This window comes from Apis mellifera, linkage group LG10 (assembly GCF_003254395.2).
Source record: "Apis mellifera strain DH4 linkage group LG10, Amel_HAv3.1, whole genome shotgun sequence".
In the NCBI taxonomy this organism is placed as follows: domain Eukaryota; kingdom Metazoa; phylum Arthropoda; class Insecta; order Hymenoptera; family Apidae; genus Apis; species Apis mellifera.
The window spans coordinates 4210185-4235864 of record NC_037647.1 but is presented as its reverse complement, the minus strand read 5'-3'; the positions used below and the strand labels follow the sequence as shown (position 1 = coordinate 4235864).

The window sequence follows — 25680 nt, the reverse complement described above, 5'->3', positions numbered from 1 at the left end:
CGTGGTTTCATTTTTGATTTTTGTTTATTGTGATATTTTTTATCTCGTTTTATATATATATTTTTTGTTAATAAATATTATATTTTTTTTCCTTTCTTGATTTAATATACGCGACGAAAGTATTATTTTAATTTTAAATTTTTCGTATCGTGTAATACTTTTTATTTTTATCTTAAAGTAAATATATAGAATTTTTTATAAAATTTCCAGAAATATAAATAATTGTCTTGAATTTTTCAAGCAAAAAAGGAAAACGAGTGAATGTAAGATTGTTAATATTTTTAATATCTATTTAACGAAATTTCTTCGTGATTTCATTTTTGGTTTTTGTTTATTATGATATTTTTTTATCTTTTTATATATATATATATTTTTTGTTAATAGATATTATATTTTTTCTCCTTTCTTGATTTAATATACGCGACGAAAGTGTTATTTTAAATTTTAAATTTTTCACTTTTTCATATCGTGTAATACTTTTTATTTTTATCTTAAATATATAGAATTTTTTATTAAAACGGGAATTTCCAGAAATATAAATAATTGTGTCGAATTTTTCAAGCAAAAGAAAAAAAGGAAAACGAGTGAATGTAAGATTGTTAATATTTTTAATATCTATTTAATAAAATTTCTTCATCGTGGTTTAATTTTTGGTTTTTGTTTATTGCAATATTTTTTATCTTTTTATCTCGTTTTATATATATATATTCCTTTTTGTTAATAGGTATTATATTTTTTCTTCTTTCTTGATTTAATATACGCGACGAAAGTGTTATTTTAAATTTTAAATTTTTCACTTTTTCGTATCGTGTAATACTTTTTATTTTTATCTTAAAGTAAATATATAGAATTTTTTATTAAAACGGGAATTTCCAGAAATATAAATAATATAAATAATTGTCTCGAATTTTTCAAGCAAAAGAAGAAAAGGAAAATAGTTAAAATACTTTTTGTAAAGTTAAAAGCATTTAAATTCTTGTAAAGATCGTTAAAAATTTTGCGATATAAAAAATTGAACGAAAATATAATCAATTTCAAGTATTATTTATAAGAAATATCACGTTCCACTCAACAATAGCTGTAATCAAAATATCGATCGAGCGTATCGACCTCGGGCAAAACAAAAGCCGTCCTAAGCCGTCTATTGATTTCCGAACTTTCAAAGTCAGTCTTACGTAGATCTTCGTAGCGTGTGGTTGCGTTTCGATCAAACCAGTTATTGCGTGTGTGAAAATACTGTGAATCATACGTAGGGGGCGTATGACTCAGCGTGAAACAAGTTAACAAGAATAGAAGAGTTCTGATTTCTTGAAATTAAACAATCAATGCGTGTGTGTAGGTGCGTGTGTGTGGGTGCGTGTGTGCGTGAGTGCATGCTTTTTCGTATGACGAATTGTGAGTAATCAAATTTGATAAATAGTTGATGCAATTTAATTTAATTTTTAAATTTCTTATTTCTTTTTATTTGTTCATTTATTATTATTTTATCAATTTAAATAGAATTGGATAAATTAAATTGTGTAAAAGATTTTTTTTGAATTATTAGAGTAGTTTATTAGTAGAATTATTAGTAGATTGTTTCGTTTTCATTTTTTTTCCTTTTTTTATTTCAAAATATATATTATTTTGGGCGATTAGTTTAGATCGATCAATTTATTTTTTTCACGAAGATATCAAATTTGATAAATAGTTGATGCAGTTTAATTTAATTTTTAAATTTCTTATTTCTTTTCATTTGTTCATTTATTATTATTTTATCAATTTAAATAGAATTGGATAAATTAAATCGTTAAAAGATTTTTTTGAATTATTAATTATTAGTAGATTGTTTCGTTTTCATTTTTTTTCCTTTTTTTATTTCAAAATATATATTATTTTGGGCGATTAGTTTAGATCGATCAATTTATTTTTTTCACGAAGATATCAAATTTGATAAATAGTTGATGCAGTTTAATTTAATTTTTAAATTTCTTATTTCTTTTCTATTTGTTCATTTATTATTATTTCATCAATTTAAATAGAATTAAATAAATTAAATCGTGTAAAAGATTTTTTTGAATTATTAGAGTAGTTTATTAGTAGAATTATTAGTAGATTGTTTCGTTTTCATTTTTTTTTCCTTTTTTTATTTCAAAATATAAATTTGATGCAGTTTAATTTAATTTTTAAATTTCTTATTTCTTTTCATTTGTTCATTTATTATTATTTCAATTTAAATAGAATTGGATAAATTAAATCGTGTAAAAGATTTTTTTGTATTATTAATTATTAGTAGATTGTTTCGTTTTCATTTTTTTCCCTTTTTTTATTTCAAAATATATATTTTGGGCGATTAGTTTAGATCGGTCAATTTATTTTTTTCACGAAGATATCAAATTTGATAAATAGTTGATGCAGTTTAATTTAATTTTTAAATTTCTTATTTCTTTTCATTTGTTCATTTATTATTATTTCATCAATTTACATAGAATTGAATAAATTAAATTGTGTAAAAGATTCTTTCGAATTATTAATTATTAGTAGATTGTTTCGTTTTCATTTTTTTTTCTTTTTTTTATTTCAAAATATATATTATTTTGCAGGTGATTAGTATCGATCAATTTATTTTTTTCACGAAGATATATACAGGAATTATAAAATTCGATACGAGCTTAAGGGATTAAAAATTCTCTGTATCATCCGATCAAATTTAATTTGTAACATAGTTATTAAGGTATTCAAAATATGTTATCTTTCCTCCTTTGTTCCTCCGTGCCTTTTCATATGCTCTATATAAAGTTAATCCTTAATTAGAATGACCCGAATAAACATAGATATATAGAGTGTCCCACGCAACTGAACCATAAAATATGCGAAGATAAAAAAAAAAAAAATTCACGAGGGAAAAATTTCTAAAATCTCGACGACGAGGAAAATTTATTGAAAAACTGAGATAATTTTTTTTTTTTTAATTTATTTTCTATCTATTATCTTTAAGAAAATAGATGACAAATCTTCATTCAAATCATGATTAAAAGAAATCAATTTGTTTCTAATTATCTATATTCCAAAAATCTATTTTCCTTGGCCCTGTTTTAATCACGAAAGTTAAAACAGACATATATATATATGCATATCGATGTGAATAATGACTAAAACTGTTTTAGAAACTCGTTAACGATAATATAATTCATCTTCCAACAAAACTTATCAACGAGCAGAACTTGGTATCGCAAACTTTCTCGTAAATACAACTTGAAATACGATAATCCAATGGCTTATTTGATAACCAGACTACCGATTTGCAACTATATATTTTCCATATCGAATATGATTTTTATATTTAACAAATGTGAGATATCAAGTGATTATTAAAGGTCACAATTAATTCGTAAAAGACGTAAAACATCGCAATAGAAATTTAAATATATTCCGAACACATCTTCTTCGGTCTACAAATTAATTTTTTTTCAAATCCAGAAGACAGAAAATTGTAAAAAGATAAAATTCTTATGAGATATTCAAATTTCACGAGTGCATATAATTTAATAATAATTTATTCCGAATAATTCCTTTCCTTATTTACAATTATAGTTCTAATTTGATAAAAAATATACATCTTTCTGTAATTTTTCATCAATTCTTCTGCACACATTTCCACCTTTTTATGCACGATCGATATTCGAATCGATATTCGAACAAAAATAAATTTCATTTCCATTTTCCCTCCCCTTCCTTTCCTGGTTCATCCTCCAGCAATTGTTTCCAGAAGTTGGTGCAACGTGTGTTGCCTCTACTCTTAGCTATGAAACGATAATTGTCAGTGGCGCGTGTGAATAAGCCCTTAACACCGTTAAGGTAGTCGTTGAAAACGCGTATACCAGCATTATGAATCGTGGTGGCTGTCGTCTTCCGGTTCCGTTAAGATCCGCCCTGCTCTGGGAGACCTTTCAACCGTTATTTGCTGGAAATATCTCGTTAAAATTTCCACCCTCGTGTTAATTACCGATGACGCGGATTTTAAGACGCGGAGGAACATTCGAAACATTCGTGGATCTTCTCGCGATTAAAAATTTAATTCTATAATGTTCGTGTAAATATATTTTAGAAGGATTTTTATAAATTGGAATAAAGTTATTGTGAATTAGTTTCTTGCAATTTGTCAGCGATTAATTCTGTCATTTTATTGACGCGAATCAATGTTTTCTGTTTCTGTCGGATTAGCTTAGTCACGTTCTGAAAAATTCGAAAGTCCAGAACAAACACATGGACGCACAATAAATGGATGCAATAGTAGAATAAAATACTTCATTAGTCGGGAGAAAGCGGAAATATCGAATTCACGTAAACAAAATTTTTCACACAGTTTCTTACATATACAAGTTCAATAAAATCAATAAAATAATCCACTAATTTAATAATTTTACATTCTGTAATTAATTATACATATTAATGTTTTTTCTTCTTCGAATAATTTTTCCTAATATTTCCAATAACAAAATACTTTACACATATAATCTTATACTTAAATCCATTAGATTAAATAAAATCAATAAAATAATCCACTAATTTAATAATTTTACATTCTATAATTAATTATACATATTAATGTTTTTTCTTCTTCTTTTTCTTTTCCTTCTTTGAATAATTTTTCCTAATATTTCCAATAACAAAATACTTTACACATATAATCTTACACTTAAATCCATTAGATTAAATAAAATCAATAAAATAATTCACTTTTTCTTCTTCTTCTTTTTCTTTTTCTTCTTCGAATAATTTTTCCTAATATTTCCAATAACACTTTACACACACACACACACATATAATCTTACACTTAAATCCATTAGATTATTCCAATCATAGTAACCATATTACCACAATGAAACCATTAACAGTTGAACTTTGACGTTCCATTATTCCTTCCAGATAGATGAAAGGCTTCGAAGGTTCAGAAATCGACGTTTAACCTTTCCCTTCCTCTCCTCGAAATCGTCTCAACCAACCCTCGATACAAACGTGAACGAGGTTTTACACGTTTTCGCACTCGGCGTCCGAAAAATTCGGGCTTCCTTCATATCGACGGTGGCAAAGAGCAATTTCAGAGATTCCATTTAACCTCTTGGCGTTCGCCAAGAAGCAGCCAGTTTCGTCGGGACAAGTTCTCTCGCGGAAGTTTGGCATAAGTTTGGTGGAAATTGGGGGGAGGGGAACGTGAAATGCGCGGATGCGTTTGGCAGGGATGATCGTGGTATGGATGATGGCATGGAATTTGTTTCCATGAAATTGAAGTTGCGAGTCAATTTTGGAAATTTACTCACTAAACGTGATAATTATTGGTAAGTATTGATTTAATTTTTAGTCATCAGAAGCTTTTCTAATATTCCAATAATCCTCTTAAGTCTATCTATTCGCTTGCTTCCATCAGCTTCTCAAAACATCCTTCACACCCAATTAAAAAACGGTGCTCGAATGCTCGATATAATCTCAACAGCTGCTCCAACAACATCTCTGGAACGATCTTTTAAACTCCCTTATCCCTACACGATCACCCTTCCTCTCTCTTCCTCTTCGAACGGAAGAGTCTTCAACGTTCGTTCAATCGACCAACACAATCGACCACGCGACACTCGAGCACGCCATCAGATCCGCGATGATAATTCCTCTTATCGTTTTAAAATTCAATGCCTCGAAACGTAGGCCTCGAGATAGGGAACTGGCCAGATCTTTATTCCACCGTGTATCGTTCAACGAGTAAGTGGAACGACCCGAATTCTCTGCTCGGGGGTGATAAGCGGCCCAACCCCCGTGGAAATTTATTCCTGCGGCCGAGGAGGTGTCGCGATGTGGGTCATCACAGTTTTTCTCTCAACTTTCTCGACGCCAGCTGCGTTTGGACGGAGGATGTCTTCTTAAAAACTCGATGATCCTGGAGAAATCGTATTTTCATTTTTCGAATTATATATTAGTCGAAGAAAATTCTTTAAGGTGGATATGTATATATATATAAATAACAATTGTTAGTTAATTTTTAATTAATAGTTTTCGAAGAAAATTCTGTAAATATGAATATGTATATATAAATAACAATTGTTAGTTAATTTTTAATTAATAGTTTTCGAAGAAAATTGTGTAAATATTCTGTGGATATGTATATATAAATAACAATTGTTAGTTAATTTTTAATTAATAGTTTTCGAAGAAAATTCTGTAAATATTCTGTGGATATGTATATATATAAATAACAATTGTTAGTTAATTTTTAATTAATAGTTTTCGACAGAATGTAATTATTTCTTTGGAACTAATTTCTCTCGCAAGATTCATAATTCAGTTTTATTAATTTTTATTTTCTCAAGAAGAAGAAAGAAAAGTAAGTTTATGCAAAGTTGGAAAGACAAGATTCGGATCTCATGGCATTTGCACACATTTCATGCGCGAGGTGTGGCCCCAATCGTAAATCGTATTTCCCGTGTGAATCAGAGGGTGTGAATTTCCATCAAGGGCCAAGGACGCAGTCACCATCGTTTCCTGTCCGTCTATAGATAACACGTCACGAAATTACAATACAAATCACTGTTGACGTGTCACACTCCCTCCCTTGGGATCGATACCGGAAATATTCGATATCGATTTCGTATAATCCGTTCCACATTCGATGTTAAAATTACACCGTGATACGACATTGATAAATCCTAAGGGTCAAGGGATGTACAGTCGAAATTTGCATTGGAAAAAAATTTTTTTTTTTCCTTTTCGAAAGAATTATCCATCTACAACGATATTCCAACGTAATTTTGATCCGTAAAAGATAAAGAAAAATTTTTATTAAATTCAGAAAAAAATCTTCAAATTGTTAAAATTCGAAGAAAAAGTAAAGTAGAAATAAACAGGAGGTGCAAGTTTTAGTTAATATATCGAGAATTTTATTAAGCCGCGCTAGTATTGATCACGAATCGAAGAAAATAATAATAAAAAAAAAAAAAGAAGCATAGAACAGAGCCGCGTGTGTCAAACTGCGTTTCGTTCTATTTTCACCTAAACGAGATCGATACACGAATGTCCATGCACCGTGGCTGTAGTACGCTCGGATGACCGCATAACCGCATAGTAATGCACACTATTACACGGGGGGGGGTACGCAAAAATAGTGGTGCACAGTCGCGTTCTATCGATCACACATCGTTATTGCACTTTCGCCTAAGAAAGATCGAACCTTGGTGGAAGATTTTCCCCTCGAGGGAAGAAGGAAAAATAGGATTATTCCCCCCCTCGCTTTGTCTCTCTTTGTATCTCATCCTCTTTTTTTTTTTTCGATTTATTTTCGATTTACTTGACCATTAGTTTACTCGCGATTTTTATCCTTTATCATGGTTTGGAAGAAGGAAGAAGGTATTTTTGGAATGGAAAATTTGATGGTGATATTTATAATGGAAAGGATTTATTTCCTAATTGACATAATACGTGATTTATCCAGTCTCGTTATTATACTTTCTCGCGAAGATTTGTATCATTACGTTATGCAAAATGTGTATGATTATAATTTCAAAGAGAAGGAGAGAGAATGTTTGATAGGAAAAAGTAATTGATGTTTGAGCAAGTAATTATAGGATGGTATAATTTTAGCATAATTTTAGTCGACAAATATTTATAGTAGTTAAATTTGTAGTGATAGATCGATATAAAAGTTATTAGGAATAATGATGGAAATGATACATTTCGCACGTTTTTCGTGTAAATTCTAGAATTTCACAGGGAGTATTGATCTCTGCTCTCTCAAATGGCAATTATCATTATCGTTGCTCTGTCTTTACGTCGACTTAATTAAACGGAGGTTAATCGAGACGCGTTTAATTACGTTTAAAACACGATAAAATAATACTCGTTTTAGAGTTAATGCAAGAGAAATTTTATTTTAATTTTAAAATTAATCATAAAAGATTACGCGATTATTATTTATTATTATTATATTTGGGAAATTTTAATCTTTTATTTTATTCAATTGTTTATATTTATTAACGTATTGGTTATTACAAGAAATATTGCGTTTAAAATTTTTCATTCTTAAATTTCCCGCCTCGTCAGTATTCGGTAGGTAAGAAAGGGTAGGTAAAAAAATTACTTATCGACAGCGTATAGAATAAGTTTAACAATTCATATAACATTAATCGCGTCTATTCCCAAATAACATGTGCATAATGGACGTTCGATCAAAGTTCGTATTATCACAGGGAGCTTGGGGACTCGTAACTTTTCCTATTAAAACTCGAAGCCTGTTGATCGATGACTTTGAAAGAACGATCTTTCGGCCCGAACCTGTTTCACGAACACTGAAATTAAATTGATTGAAAATCGCTTCTATCGCTATTTCTTTTTTCTACATTTTTATAGAATATTTTTCCTTCTTTCGATAAGTTTTAAATTCTTAAAAAAAAAAAAAAAAAGAAAATATAAAAAAGAAAGAGGAAATATAAATATAAAAATTAGACAAAAATTGAAATTTATTTCATTCGTTACATTACGTTGCATCGTAGTGAATTTATAATACTTATAATTAATAACAATTTTTAAGCCATTTTCAACATTTCAAGGAGTTTATAACAAGATTAAATTTTAAATCGTACAAATTATTCCTCTTGTTCGTTGTTATTAGTCGTGAATGCAGAACAAAATGTCATTTCTAATTCTCATATCTTACAATTTATGAATTTATGTAAACGAAATTCTATTCTACGCAAATGAATCCAAACTAAGTAAAATTTCCATCCAATAAATATAGTCTAGATAAACGAAACGTGCAACAATGAATAGAATAAGATAAAGCTTAACGTGCATTCCACTGCTATCGATTCAAACTTCCTCCAACTTTATAAAACTTTCCATCACGCATGGATTTCTAAAGAAAATCAAAAGAACCATCCCTTTGGATTATTTCGAGTCAAAAAAATTTGAATCGTAAAAACAATTCGTCCTCTTTTTCTCTTCACAATCTTTCAGAATTCTTTTCATCTCTTCCTTATTCAAATTCATTATATATTTCATCGAGATTTAAAATTCAAAACACGAAATGAAGGAAAGGAGATGCTGCATTCTATTCGAACGCATCATCAAAAATTATATAATTCCATTCCAAAAGATACAAAGTTGACTTTCAAGATTATAATAACTTTTTAAATTTAACTAAAAATAAAATAGACATCCGATAAAATTAACTTCCATCTTATAACACAAAATACAATTATCAATCTACGACCGACATTTTATCGCCAATTATATTACTCGAGAGCCAACTTCATCCCCCAAAACACGAGAATCACAAAAATGGCTGTTTACCCGAAGATTTCAAATACCGCTATTTTTTCCCCTCCCTGTTTCCAGAATATCAAAGAGGAATGCGAATTTTTACCACGTCGAAGTGGCTCAATTTCCACGTGTAATTATGCGTTCTTTGACAAGGCGCGTTAAACGCACACACACACACGAACGTAGTGCACGCGTGTGCACCCGCAGCGGATTTCACAGGGTTTCAGGCTCGAAACGAGCCGCTTGAAAAAATCCACACACAGGGTCACGAAGTTGCGTACACTAATTAAAAATCTGGGTTAATTACGCGGCGCGACTCGAAACGAGCGGATCCGTGCCGAATGTTGGCCGCGCCGCGACTTCCTCCCCGATGGACGAATATTTTTTCGCCATTTTTCAGTCGCAATCGCTTTTCTTTTTTTTTTTTAATATTCGAACAACTCGCGTCTCGTTATTCACAGGGTAAAGAAAATTTGAAATTACCAAGGTTTCATCCTGCCTCTCGAGGAATAGTAATAGCAAAGTATATAATCTTTAGATCTTATATCTTTAGATAATCTCTTGTCTTTGTATATTGTTTTTGGATTTATTGGCATTTTGGAAATTTTTTGTATCGAGGCTGTAAGTAATTCTGGAGATTGTTTATCAGTTTACTGATTGCAGAATCAATGATTAAAATAACAGGAAAGATCTTTAAAAACTTTAGTTAATAATAACTTTAGAAATCTGGGGTTGAAAAATCATTATACGTTAGATGGTAGACAGTGAAAATAAAAGGAAAAAAATTTACTGTAATTGAAGTTGGATTAGCATTTTCTTCTTTTTTAATTCGTTCTCGAACGAATAAAATCGGGAAGATTTTGGTCGAATATTTCCTTAAATATTCCACTCTTTTTATCAATGATTAGATGATCATTTAAAATCAAAATTCGTATATTCTTTTTCGAAAAATACATTCGCATACACATTTTCGTAAATCTCGTAAATCAAATGAGATCTTTATGCTTAAATTCTGCCACGTTTAACAGTTGGATAGTGAATCGATCATTGATTATTAATTATTGAGATTATTATTGTACAATTTGATAACGTTTAGATATTTTAATTTTTTGTAGACTTTTTTCTTTGGAAAGAAAAATCATTTAAAATCAAAATTCTTTTTCAAAAAATACATTTTCGTAAATTTCGTAAATCAAGCGAGATCTTTATGCTTAAATTCTGCCACGTTTAACAGGCACGAGATGCCTCTTTTTTTTTTTTTTTAATGAAAAGTCCCGCTTATTATAAGATAAAGTTGGCCATCGCGCCATGTGTGAACCAACGAATTCACGTTTATTCGGCGCAGCCAAGCAGATAGGGCTTAAGCCTCGTCCTCAATCCCACGATATTAAAGGATTTCCATTGGAGGATATGGGATGACCGTTCGTGGTTGAATATTAGGGAAGGGAAAAGGGATAGAGAAAGTGAAAAGGGGATGGAGTATAGGTGTTATTCACTCCCTTTTTTCTCGATTTGGTGAAAGGAATTGTAAATTGGATTTGATTTCTAATATTTTCCCTCTTTTCTTTTTTTTCTTTTTCATCTGTTTGCAATTTAACCAAGTTTTTTCATTCGATCTATAAAATATGGATTCTTTTTGTAAATTCTTTTCTTCTTTTTCCTTTCTTGCAAATATTTGGCTATCGAGTTATATCGAATAGTAGAACGGTTTAGAGTTTGTTTTTGAATTTGTTCAAAAGTTAGTTTAATTTTTAAAAATATTTTTTTAAATATTTCTACGATAATATACGCGTGACAGGTTAAAAAGTTCTTTGAATAATTGTTCGATGATGTTTAGCAACCGATTTTAAATTTTGTAGAATTTTAGAAAGTTTTAATAAAATATCTCGAGTTACTTTCCAACTTTATAAAAAAAACTTGAAGTTAATAAGTTGGATCCAAGAGATATAGATATAGATATAGATATAGTGTTAGGAAAAATAGGGCATTAGTATAATTAATTGAACTACTTTACTGAATTTGCAGTTAAAATTTTTATATTGAAAAAAATAATAATAATTAATCTAATGGAATTAGAAATTACATTAAGTGAATTAATATTATTCAATAAAAGAAATATATATTAAAAATCGAGTTTATCAATATATTATTACCATTTTATCGATTAACATTATCCACATATAGAATTCTTTTACGTCGTTTATGCAAATTTCCCCCCACGAATGATTATGCAAACAGCGAGTGCAAAAAAAGATTATGCAATAAGATTCGTAGTAAATTAACATTATTCATAGAATAACGAATGGAAGAAAACGAATGATAGAAATACGAATTTATCGAAGAAAATTCCGATAATGAAAAAGTATTTACACAAATATATATATATATTTAGATATTAATAACGAAACATCGTTATTTAAAAACTGTTAATCGAAAGACGCACGATATGATGTATCATTGTCCATTAAGAAATTTTATTCATTAATTCCAATGGTTTAGATTAATTTTTAATCGTGAATATGTATTAATTTCTTATCGATTATATTTCATTTGTTTTTTCAGAAATAGAGACCGTAGAGTTGTATTTTCTCTTGTAAATATTTGCACATACGCCATTTTTCTTTTTTTTTTTTTATAATTCAACGAGAGAATGAGATTGAATTATTGGTGGGATAAGGAATTTAATAAACAATGAAACATTGGGTGAAAAAAAATTGTTTACAATGTTTATAAGATAACTTTAAAAGCTAAGAATATTATGAATATTCCTTTAAACTTGAAGAAGTCAAATAACGCGATATTTTAATAAATGTAAGGATTCTCTTACGCAATTAATGTACTAAGTTACGTACATTTTAATGAGCTAATAAATTCTTTTTATTATGTAATAATAATCGATTGAGTATTACAACTAATATTATGTATATATATATACACATTTGTAATTAATTTTTTAATTTATTATAGGAATAGATAAAAAGATAAATAAATTTTAAATAGTAATTTTTGATTCAGATTCAGATGTTCTTCGAAGCAATGATTTTCTGAATACTCAAGAAAGATTCAACTATCTTGAAAGGATAGTTGACCTAATTTTTATTTAGTATATGTATGTATAATAAATAATTATGAATAATTGTCTCTGGAAATCGCGTTTAAATCTTAAAATTGAAAGGCAAAGAAAGAAAGAAAAAAACATCAACAAATTAAAAACTTCGTTTGAATCTATAAATTAATAATCTTGTTATCCGAGGAGAAAGTTCATATTTTTATCAAGAGATTCTTGATGAAATAAATTCTCTGAAAGTGGGAAAGAAAGTTTGAGGAAAGAAGCTTTCAGGCTTCGATGCCATTTCACGAAGTACTCTCTGATCGGAATTTATGACATTAACTTTCTTATCTGGACTAAAGTTCGAATAAAATTGCATCGATGTACATTTCCATGGTAATAGAATTTTGATACAAGCCGCAAATACAATTTTCCACCGACGTATAAATATTTCTCGACGGTGTATAAATAGATATTTCACGTGTTTGCGAAACTGCATGTATATGCAGATGTGATAACAGGAAAGAAGAGAACCATTATAATATTAACAAATCTGTATCAAATCTATTTTCTATATCGTGTATATTTTTTCGTGAATTTCATTACATTTGTATTGTTTTAAAAACTTATACCATATAATATTTTATTTGTAAAAGAGGAATGAATTATTAAATTATAACATCATTTTTCTCGACTTCCAATTATTTCGACTTCGTCTTTCAACGTCTTCAAACATCTTCAAAAATTATTTTATATGTTTCTAAAATTCCAAGTAAAGAGAACGAGTTGGAAAAAGGAGAGCATGTATGCAAATGTGATAACAGAGAAAAAAGGAAAGAACTATTGTAATATTAATAAATCTGTATCAAATCTAATTTCTATATCGAATATATTCTTTCATGAATTTCATTATATTTGTAAAAATTTATACCATATAATATCTTGATAGAAGAGGAATTATTAAATTATAATAAATTACCAATTGCATCAAAATAACAATGGAATTATCATAAAGTAACAAAAACATCATTTTTCTCGACTTCCAATTATTTCGACTTCGTCTTTCAACATCTTCAAACATCTTCAAAAATTATTTTATATGTTTCTAAAATTCTAAGTAAAGAAAAGTTAGAAGAGAAAGAAGAAAAGCATGTATGCAAATGTGATAACAGGGAAAAAAGAAAGAACCATTATAATATTAACAAATCTGTATCAAATCTATTTTCTATATCGAATATATTCTTTCATGAATTTCATTACATTTGTAAAAAACCTTATATCATATAATATCTTAATAGAAGAGGAACTGAATTATTATAAATTATAATAAATTATAACCAATTACATCGAAATAACAATGGAATCATAAATGTAACAAAAACATCATTTTTCTCGACTTCTAATTATTTCGACTTCGTCTTTCAACGTCTTCAAACATCTTCAAAAATTATTTTATATGTTTCTAAAATTCTAAGTAAAAAAAAATTAGAAGAGGAAGAGGAAAAGCATGTCTGCAAATATAATAACAGGAAAAAAAGGAAAGAATTATTATAATATTAATAAATATTTTCTATATCGTGTATATTTTTTTTCATGAATTTTATTACATTTGTATTGTTGTAAAAAATCTTATATCATATAATAACTTGTAAAAGAAGAACTGAATTGCATCGAAATAACAACAGAATTACCACAAATGTAATAAAAACATCATTTTTCTCGACTTCCAATTATTTCAATTTCGCCTCTCAACGTCTTCAAACATCTCCAAAAATTACCTTATACGTTTCTAAAATTCCAAGTAAAGAAAACAAGTTGGAAGAGGGAGAGCAGGAAAATAAGAGAAGAAAGAAGAAGAAGAAGAAGAAAAAGAAAGACAAATGAAATAAACACGGTGAGAATAGAGGCAAGAAAACGGTTGGACGGAGCCAGTCCATCCCGATAAACATCGCGTCTCTAGCCTTTGACCCTTTCCACTGGACCCGGGTTGGATAGAACAATGCCAGAAGCGTATTTTAAAACGGAGTTCACTGCACCCCGCGAAAAAAGAAATCGCCGCCTTTTCACTCTGTGTGTACACGTAGAACCGGATACACGGAAGTAACGATGGACGCTGCCACTGTTTGCTTTTGCATCCATCAAAGTCTCACGCTTCGGGGTGAACGTTGTTGCGCGGATCCATCGAATTCCGATTCTCCGGGACCAGAAATTCGAAATATTCGCGTTATATATGCCATTTTATCGATTGTTAAATTATATTATTTATTTCTTTCTTTTTCTTCTTTTTTTTTGAAAAAGAATAATTTATTTTTAATTTGTTTCAATTGATTGAATTGAGTTTTCGAATTTTTTCTCTCAATATTTTTATTATATATTTTATAGGAGGATGGAAATATTTTTGTTCGAACGAATGGAGGTTTATGTACTTAACAATAGAAGAAATAGAATCGAAACTGTTTGTTCTCCAAGAACAAATGCTCTCACGAGTTACGCGTGTAAATTTAAACACGTGTGCGATGAAATATTCTCTAAGTAATTTGTCTTTTCAGGTAATTTAATACTTAACACTTGTGCAATTTTGACGATAAATTATTCAACGAGTCGAAGAAGAAATTAAATATTATTAATTTCCTTTAATTATTCCTCGAATATATATTTCATATCTATCGTAAAAACTTTTACTCGATTAAATTGCAACTTTTTCCTTATCATTTTTCGAGATCGAAACGTCGAAGTATACTGGAATTGTCTTCTAAATTCAACAGTTTACGTTCATTGGTTTTAATAATTCAGGGGGTGAACGAACCAAGAGTTGGCGCAAGTGGATTTCTTCGCAACAGATCTATTCCCATGGGGCCAGACGATGTTTAATCTAGATATCCCCACGCGAGTGACTATTTTCGATACTCAACAATATTCTTGGACGTGTTCCAATTTAATTAGCTCGTAATTCGCGAAGATGTCGAAGTTTCACGGAAGATCGGCCGCCTACCAGCTATTGGCCATCACCCACACCCGCCATCTTGTCGGAAATAGTCGATACCGGATGCTTCCTCCTCCCCTCTTCCTCCAAGTTGATCAATGATTAGAGAAAATTTCCAATATCGTCGATAACTTTGATGAAAAATCGGGATTTATTATTATAAAAATGATCGATTTCGAGTCTTATCGATTATTTTTCAAAGAATTTATTTTAATTCAATGTAATTTGTGATTTTATGCTGGGCTAATTTTGATAAATATTAAAAGAAAAATTATATATGTGAAGAGGTGATTTTTTCTCCTCTCTTTTCGAGAAGATGAATTTATTATAGTTTTCAATAGAACTTCGTTCGTTTTTATAAGAAACTTACAAGTTTTATATTTCTTTTATAATTTGTGTTGTTATATTCGATTGAAGTATATTTGAAATATGATTCTCTTTCTAATCACAAATTTATTTATATATTATAAATTTTATGAAAAAGATTGAAAGATTATGTTGTAATATTATAATAATAATAACATTTGTTCGTTTTATAGTATTATTTCTGGAAGAGAGATAATAATATCTGCCGGAAAATTTATCGGGCGAATAAAACTTTAAAAAACATTGAAAAGTTTTACAAGTTGGCCTGTGCGGATTCTGTATCCGGGCTCATCGGTTTTTAACAGTTCTGGAAACTGTTAAAAACTAATTTCTCTTTTGGAAAACTCCACGATTCGGGACATTGTGGAGAAAAGAAAAATGAAAATTTTTGGATTTTAGGTAACGAGCCTCCCTTTCGAGTAGAAAATTAAAAAGTTACAAAGCGTAGTATTAAATTTTACATTTAATTGTATTCATAAAGAAAGGATTAAATTTAAGAAATATTTCAAATGAAAATACGTAAAAAGGATGTCAGTTTTCTAAATTTCTTTCCTAAAATATTTACATGTTTAATATTTATTATCTCTAATTTCATACAAATCCTCTTTTTCAATTAATACAATTTAATCCTTAATTCTCCATTTTTTTAAAAACAATTCATTCTCTCATATAGATCATCAAAAAACTTCAATCTCACTTTCGATCACAATCGTCTTAGTGTCAATTTTCTAAATTTCTTTCCTAAAATATTTACATATTTAATATTTAAGATGCTTAAAATTATTTTTAATTTCATACAAATCTCTTTCAATTAATACAATTTAATCCTTAATCCTCCATTTTTTAAAAACAATTCACTCCCTCGTATAGATCATCAAACATCCACATTCTCCTTTCTTTTTGAAAACTTTAATCTCACTTTCAATCACGATTTTAATGTCAGTTTTCTAAATTTCTTTCCTAAAATATTTACATGTTTAATAAATATGCTTATTATCTTTATTATAAAATAATTTTATACAAATCCTCTCTTTCAATTAATACAATTTAATCCTCCATTTTTTTAAAAACAATTCACTCCCTCGTATAGATAATCAAACGTCATTCAACTCATCATTCCACTTTCTTTTTGAAAACTCCAATCTCACTCTCGATCACAATCGCCTTAATGATCCCCTGAAGGGATAGATTCGTTGTCTAGTTAGACGGGTGATCCTTCAGACAGCGCGCGTCGAATTCAATTTCCATATCGACCACCATAAATTCCCTTACATACACACACTCGATGCATAGATCGGATGATAGATCCACAATGAGGCGTGGATCGAGGCAGACCCCATAAATCGAGGTTGTGTGCGCGTCGCTGCATCTTGCAGACGCAGCCTTAACTGCGACTGACCTGTGACCTTTGCCACAGCCGTTTTATTGAATTCTCGGTACGCGTGGGTGGGGAGAGGGAGGAACAGCCGGACGATTTTCACCCGAATTGTTTCCGATTTAATCCCCGACTTTTCCTAGAAATGGCGTCGAAAATCGTTGATATCTTGGAGGGGTTCTGGGTAACGAAGGAGGTTAATTGGATTTTTTGGGAGGAAATGGGAATACGTGTATCCCAAGCGTGATTAAGTAACTCGAAAATAGAGAACAATTGGAAATATACGTTTCCTTGTACGTGGAAATTTTTTTAAACACTCGTTAAAAATAATTATTCTCGTTGTTAAATGAACATAACATTATTATATTTGCTCAAACATCTCTACAATTCAATTCATTTAAACAATTTCCAATAATTCTATAATAATTCTTAAATCATTCTTCCTTTCTTACACAATTATTATCCCATTCTTGAAACTCATTTCTTTGAATTACAACTTCATTTTTCTTTTTTTTCCATTTCTCTTTGGATTACACGTAAAAACGGAGGGGGAGAAAAACTCGTTGGCTTCGAGGAAATTCGACGCAGGGAGGAGGGGGATTACCTTTGGCGTGACGTATCGCGTCGATTCGATAGGGGAGGGAAATTTTGGCCACGGTTCCACGCCGGTATCGCTGATCCAGCAACGCGTTTGAACCGTGGCCAACCGGGATTAACCGTGGCGCAGCTTGCTCGTATACGCGGGAATTCGCTGATTCCCGCGCAAAAGACTCTTGTTATTATCACGAGAAATTAGATACGGTGCCCCATTGCCGCTCTCCCCTCGAGAGTTTTGCTTTTCGTTCGTTCCAGCATCCTGGAATCTTGCCTGTTAACAGCTTTGCTTAAAGCAGTCATAACGAGATATGAAATTATTCAAGATATTATTATTTAAGATTAGCTTGTTTGATTTTTTGGAATTAAATATTCTCCAGATTTCGAGAATTAGACTTGTGCGTTTCTTATTTCATTCAGTGTTAAGTCGAAAGGGAAACTGCGATTCTAAAGGGTTAACGCGAAAGACTTTCCTTAAATAGCGCGGATATATTTGCAGCTGACGCGACAAGCGGAAAACGAAAGGCGGTGAATTTTGCAAGTGAGTCGAAATGACGTAAAATATATATATATATTCGAATTTAGGTCGATTTTAAACGGAATTTGTTATACATTATTAAAGATAATTTCATTTCCAACTAATTAATAATAATATTCACTCTATTTTGTTTAGCATCAAAGAAGACTTCCATACTTTTCTTTTTATAATTTATATTCTTTGTATCACTTTGTAGATCTGATCACTGCAATTAACATTTGAGAATAAAGGATATCACGTCACGGATTAATCATCTCTGCTGTAACTATATTTACATTATTAAAGATAATCGTTCATCTCCAACTAATTAATAATAATATTCACTCTATTTTGTTTAGCATCGAAGAAAACTTTCATACTTTTCTTTTTATAATTTATATTCTTTGTAGATCTGATCAGTTCAATTAACATTTGAGAATAAAGGATATCACGTCACGGATTAATCATCTCTGCTGTAACTATATTTACATTATTAAAGATAATCGTTCATCTCCAACTAATTAATAATAATATTCACTCTATTTTGTTTAGCATCAAAACTTCCATACTTTTCTTTTTATAATTTATATTCTTTGTATCATCTTGTAGATCTGATCAGTTCAACTAACATTTGAGAATAAAGGATATCACGTCACGGACTAATCATTTCTGCTGTAACTATATTTACATTATTAAAGATAATCGTTCATCTCCAACTAATTAATAATAATATTCACTCTATTTTGTTTAGCATCAAAGAAAACTTCCATACTTTTTATAATTTATATTCTTTATATCACCTTGTAGATCTGATCAGTTCAACTAACATTTGAGAATATCACGTCACGGATTAATCATCTCTTCTGTAACTATATTTACAATTATTCATTCAACTCGACTACTCGATACGATTCCGAATTAAAAATTAATTCATCCTCAATGAATGATCCAAGAAAAAGCAACACGAGGAACAGCCATTGTATCGATACAAGCAAAGTACATATTAATCCAATAGGAGAGCAGTGTTCTGGCCCTTAGCCAGAATCCTCTTCACGACGAAGGAGAGATCCGGGTGCTTGACACAGCTTGGCAGAGAGAGAGAGAGAGAGGGAGAGAAAGAAGGAAAAAGGGAACATCTCTGCGAAACGTTGCCTTTTACCTCCTCTCTAGGAATTAGAGGAGGGAAAAGTAGGGAAAGGAGATATATATATATACGCGAGGTGAGAGAGCCGAATCTTCGAGACGATCTTCTTACAAAAGCTCTTCCCTTTTGTGAAAACTTGTGAAACGTATCCATTCGAAACGAGCCAAGAGAGTTTTCTAAGTTTCATTGTGGAGGCGTTCGAATTGTGTTTATTTGCATTCATGCACTCGTCATATCGAATACCGATGTTAAAGGTAAATTTATCTTGTTTTTATTGTGATGGTTTTCGTTTTTGGATTTTTGGAGGATTTTTATCGAGTTTGAAGATAAATTTTTTATTGAAAATTGTAGGATATCTTTTTTTAGTTTTAATCGAATTTGACGAATTTTATTCGAAATCGTGACAGCAATGGTGGAAAGTTTATTCAAATTTTATCCGGGGGAAGGAAAATAATTTTCTCTTTCAATTTCAAACGATTCGAAACTGATTTTGAAACACTTTTTTTCCCTTTTTTGATTGAAATTTGACATAGCGAGGAAGGAATATCGATCTAATTCGAATCATTATTCTCGCCACGTGTCAAATCTATCGTAAATATTGTATCTCGTGTCAATGTTATCCCGCACGATATATCTAGAATTACAAGCAGAATATTCTCCAATATCGTGCATATCGTGCAGAGATGATACACCCGTGTTCGTAAATATTAGAACATCTGCCAGTCTTAAATACCACAAAATGTGATTGTATTGTCACATCGATCAATCGAATAATTGGTGGAAAAGTAAAAGATTGACGATTAACGATACGTATTTTTTCCACGACTCTATCGATCTTCCAATATACTTTTCAGTATCACGAACAGGTTAAAAAATAATGCAAGTGAATATTGAATAAATATATTTTCAAAATTCTCCATTCAAAGAAAAATACTCTGCATACAATTTTGCATCTTGAAAATATACGTTTAAAATAATGCATCAACTTCTTCTCCTCTGCACGACAGCCACGTTATCTCTCACGAAAAATAACAATGGATTGATAAAACACTCCACTCGTTTAAACATAATACATTTTTTAAACGTTTCTTCTCTTCGAAATCTTTAATTAATTCAAATCTTTCGTATAAATATTCGTTGAGAAAACTAAATAATTTACATTCTCGAAGTAGAAAGTATTCCACAAAGGGAAATCGGGGAAGATATCGCGCAATTATTGTACCACGATGCGAATTATATTATTCTTTGAGAATTCTATCCTCGTATCTCGGCAACCAACGCGCATACGCTGCGAAATTTAACGAATTCGCGTCACGAGCCAGTTGTTCCTTCGAAGGGAGGAATTTTTCTATTCCATCAGGAAAAGGAGAGAGAGAGAGAGAGAGGAGAGGACAAGCAAGCTTTTAAAACCGTATTTCATTTCCCTCTTATAAACTTTCCTCGAAAGTACTTTCCTGTGGGATTTCATTCGAAAGAAAAAAAAGTAATAATAATAATAACAAAAACAATAGCCTCAAAGATATTAAAAACTCTTCTTGTGATTCTTTCGTTTCTCTCGAAGAAGAGTGTGATCGATCAGAAGAGGAATGTTAATTCGTGGAGGATGTTTCGAGACGAAGAAGATCGATCGATGACAATTAATTCAAAGAATCGTTTGATGTCTCCAAGAGTAAAGAAACTAATTAATTATAGTTTCATTCAAGTTTCTTTACCATCGATGGGCATAGAATTTAAGGGTTGGAAAATTAATAAACTCGAAACACGGAGATTTGAAGATAGGACGAACGTTTTTAATCGAGTTTCGAGACAATCCGTCGCAATTATCGCAACTATTGCAACTACTATGCTACCTGTTACGCTCTTTCTATTCTTCCATTCGAGGCACGATTCCCGTGGAATAATTAAAAATGGCCGGGGTTGCGAACCCCTTCGAGAGCTCGACAATGGAGGCCTCTGCTCGTCCCTCTGCGTGTCCGCCATTGAAAACAACGCTCGTTTGCGTCCACCCTGCATTCTACCCTCTTGTATTATTGCTGCGTGTAAGCGGTCGCGTTAATTGCGTTTAAACGCGGGGGAGGTGTGTGTGTGTGTGTACGAGGTGGTTCGAATGGAAGGAATTGGAATGGATGTTAAAAGCGTTTGAATTTCGTTCGTTTCGAAAAAGGAAAGTTGGATTCGAGTATAGTTGTTTTAGCTCGCGCTTGGAAAAATTAACGATTGACGTTTGAATAATTATGATAAATACGGATCTTATAAGTTCTGCAAAATTGAAAGCAGTAAAGAGTCCAATAAAGAGAATATTTATGATAAATGTGGATCTTATAAGTTCTGTTAACAACAAGAAAAGTGTAAAATTGTGAATCGAAAGCGCGTCCAATGAAAAGAATATTTATGATAAATATGATAATATGATAATATCTTATAAGTTCTGTTAATGATGAGAAAAGTGCAAAAATGTGAATTGAAAGCACGTCCAATGAAAAGAATATTTATGATAAATATGATAATATGATAATATCTTATAAGTTTTGTTAATAATGAGAAAATGTGAATTGAAAGCACGTCCAATGAAAAGAATATTTATGATAAATATGATAATATGATAATATCTTATAAGTTTTATTAATAATGAGAAAAGTGAAAAATTGTGAATCGAAAGTCCAATAAGAAAATTCTTATTATTCTTATTATTACTGTGAAAAGGAAACGATGACAAATCTATTAATTTTTTGAATAAACCAATTGTAAGAAATTATTATTGGTGCACAATAATAATGAAAAAAGTGACGATTGATGTATAAAGTAAATAAGAGAAAGAAAGATCGAATGGAACATGGTAAACAAGAATTCTTTTTCTTCTTCTTCTTTTTCCTCCTTTAATTAATTTACATGTACAAAGCAAAGGGAATCGAGATGAAAAGGATGGTTAAAAAGAATACTTGGAAAAAAGATATCTTCTAATATTTTCTTCCTTTAAGCACAGAGAAAAAGTCGTGTTCATCCGACACGTTTTATCGAACGAATCATTGGTTGTTTTACGGAGAAGGAAAGGAGGATCAACCAGCAATCTCTGATGATTTAATTACAGTCCCATAATTGACCGTTCTACTAGCTACTCCACCGGCTTCACGCTTCTGCTTGGAACAAATTTAATTCACGAACTGTGAACTTTTTCCCGCTGTTGCACGTTTCTCTTTCTTTCGAGGCAGCTTGGACGTAAAAAAATAAACGTGCAATAAAAAAGACACGCGTGACGATAAAATATTTGCCTCGTGTATTCACATTTCCTTGCAAAAATATGCAATTAGATTTCACGAACGTGAATCACGTTCTTACTTTAAATAACTTATTATTATATTTTTATTATCGAGAAACGAAGATTCTTTACATTTTTAACAATTGCACCAGAATTTAAAAATTGCCTCGTGTAAGACGTATAAAATTAAGTAAATACGAAGAACATAATCGTTGTAGAGGCTCGGGTAACAAGAGAAACGTAATGAATATTTTTTGCAAGATATCGTTGTGTATAACGCTTTGTGACCATGCAGGCACGCGATACAATACGTGCAAGACGAGTGACGTAAACGTAGCGCTTCTGTTTTCTCGTTCACCGAGTGTAATTGCACTGTTTGCGAATCAAGAATACGAGTGTGTGTGTGTGTGTGTGTGTGCACACGTGTTGGCGTTAATTGCCCATACCTTGATCCATCATGTGAAATGAATGCACTTTGAACTGCACACGTATATACATATAAAACAAATATTAAATAATACAGAAATCTTTACATAGAACGTGTGAGTATATTGAAAAAGTAAGAAGAAAGTTGATAGAGATTGAAAATTATGACTGAACGAAGCGTTTAAATTCCTGTCAAAAGTAATTTTTCAAAAAGATTTCTATTTCGAAAAGATTTATGAGATACCAAAATGGCGACCTGGCGTTCTCTTATGGTAGCGTAACAGTAAAATTACAAGTTTCGAGATTTTTCGAGCCGACATTGGGATGGGATAAAAACGAGACCACGAAGCACGGGTTTTTAATGTTTCAAATTCTTATGAATAAAGGATGAACGTGGAAAAGTCGTATCGTGGCGGTCGATGGAAAGAAACATTTTTCAGGGACATTGCTATCGTTCCATTTATCGTGGTATGAAACCTATTCGGTATGAAACAAAACGATTGCGATTTAGTTAAAAATCTTACGCTATTTTTAGCGTAGAACTCTTTCAAGATTTTATGTATAACCGTATGATGATTAAATAATAAAATATTCGAGGTATTATTATTATTATTTTATTATATATATAAAATACGAATTATAATTAACGATAATTATTTCGCGTGTTTTTCAGTCGAAAGGGGTTCTTTTTTCAAGACGATGAAATATACGGATTCCATGTATTAACAATTTTCAATTGCAAATGAGGATCGATGCGTATCTCGCTATGAGACGAAATCCTCGATTTACAAGCTCGATCCACGCAGCCTGTGCCAGGGACAATTATCTTAATTAAGTTTATCTTCGTTAAAGACTCGATTCAATGTTTCCTGTGCACATCCTGTGCCCGATTGCAGCGCCCCCACTGCACTCGTCGATTTGCGTCCTCCATTTATCGACTCGCCTCGATCGTGGATATAATTCGGATCGATCGTGCCCAATTTTCGATACTCTTTCTTCTCCCGAGTGGAATTGTGAACGAAGGAAAATTCGTTTGGATCAATAAGAGAAAATGATATCGTTTCCTTGGAATAATGGGATGATATTTATGATTCGTGTATTTGGGACATTGGTTTTGGATTTTAGAAGAAAAAAGTAAGTATTTTTTTACGTTTCATATCATGTTTATTATACATATATATATATATATATGTTACATATTTATATTTATTTATGGGATGTTATAGCTGGTAATGCTGTTGTTAGAAGAGAATCGACGATCAATGGAACATCATGGTGATCAACGTGAAGTTGTGGCACAGGAAGTGTGACGTCGACGATATCGAAGATCGATTTGAGAGAAGATGCTTCTGGAACCGAACAGGCGTGCCTCACCTCCACTCTGTATAATTATAAATATTGTAAATAATTGTAAATGATTGAATAAAATGAAATAAAGCTATGAAAATACAATTTTTGCATTTGTGTTACTTTATTTTAATTTGTATTACTAATTTTTGTTATTTAAAATATTTCAGGTGAAAGTTAAACGGTTTCAAAGGAAATATATATCATTTACGTTTTAATAAGTATACGTTTTATTATTAAATTATTAAATTATTAGATTATAGAGATAATTTTAGAGATCGTGTTAAGATCAAATTTTTTTTTTTTGATAGAACTATATATTTTATATCTAATACTTCTATATATATCTAATACTATATATTCTACATCTAATACTTTTTTATAGGGAATATTTAAATACACTTACTTGTGTATTAAAAAATATATAGTTCTATTTAAAAAAAGAAAGTTGATCTTCATATGTTCTTTAGATATTTACATGAAAAAAAATTAATAGTTGCAGGATGTGTCCCATTTAGAACCATTCAACTTTTATTTAAAACATTTTTTAATATTTTAAATAATAAAGATATTACATTATCTTATATACTAAAAAATGTAATATATCGGGTGTTCTAATATTATTATTTGAAATATCTCGCTTGTCTTTGAAAATATTAAAAAATGTTTGAGATAAAAGTTGAATAGTTTTAAGAGAGACGTAAAGAGATATAATTATTTTTCTTTTTAAAGGATTCACAGAGCTAATATTAGGATTATTTTCTTTTTTTAACTAGAATCATAAATATTTCAATGCATAAAAAGATGTAGAATATTATTCTCTATAAAAAATTATTAAACCATTTATAGTCAAAAACTATTAGTTTAAGAGATATTCAATTATATTTAATTATCTCCTAAACTAACAATTTTTGGACTTATATGATTCAATACATTTTTATAGAGAATGTCAAAATGTATCGATTATTGCAATAAAAAGTATATCATTCTATTTAAAAAATTAATGTTAAGCATTAGAAATATTTTATGAGTTTAGTTACAAAAAAATTAATATAATAAAAATATAATTCCTTTGAAACCGTATAATTTTTATTCGAAACATTTTTTAATATTATGGAAAACAAACGAGATATCCTGGATACCAGTTATCAGCCATCCAGTTGTTCCTGACGCTCGAGATTAAAAAAGCAGTCGCAAAACATCAAAAAATAGTACGGCAAAAAGATAGCATTTACTATTATATTTCTTCGAAACTTTCGGCCGAAAATTTCGATTTTGTATTAGGAGAACATAATATGATAGGAGGTCGTTCGAGAAATATTTCCAGGAATTTTAGCAATT

General features: G+C 30.3%; 1 protein-coding gene across 3 annotated transcripts in view; it reads left to right on the top strand.

Moving 5' to 3' along the window:
• Positions 1-24442, top strand: part of LOC409869 (kinesin 3A) — a 91498-nt gene extending 67056 nt beyond the window's left edge. For all 3 annotated transcript variants that reach the window (XR_003305436.1, XR_003305441.1, XM_026443264.1), the window contains 2 exons: positions 23666-24126; positions 24219-24442. Coding sequence is in view for 1 of the 3 variants with exons in the window: in XM_026443264.1 (XP_026299049.1) it covers positions 23666-23718 (53 nt within the window). In the remaining 2 variants the exon portion in view is untranslated. The remainder of the gene's footprint in view (positions 1-23665; positions 24127-24218) is intronic.
• Positions 24443-25680: the final 1238 nt, after the last annotated feature.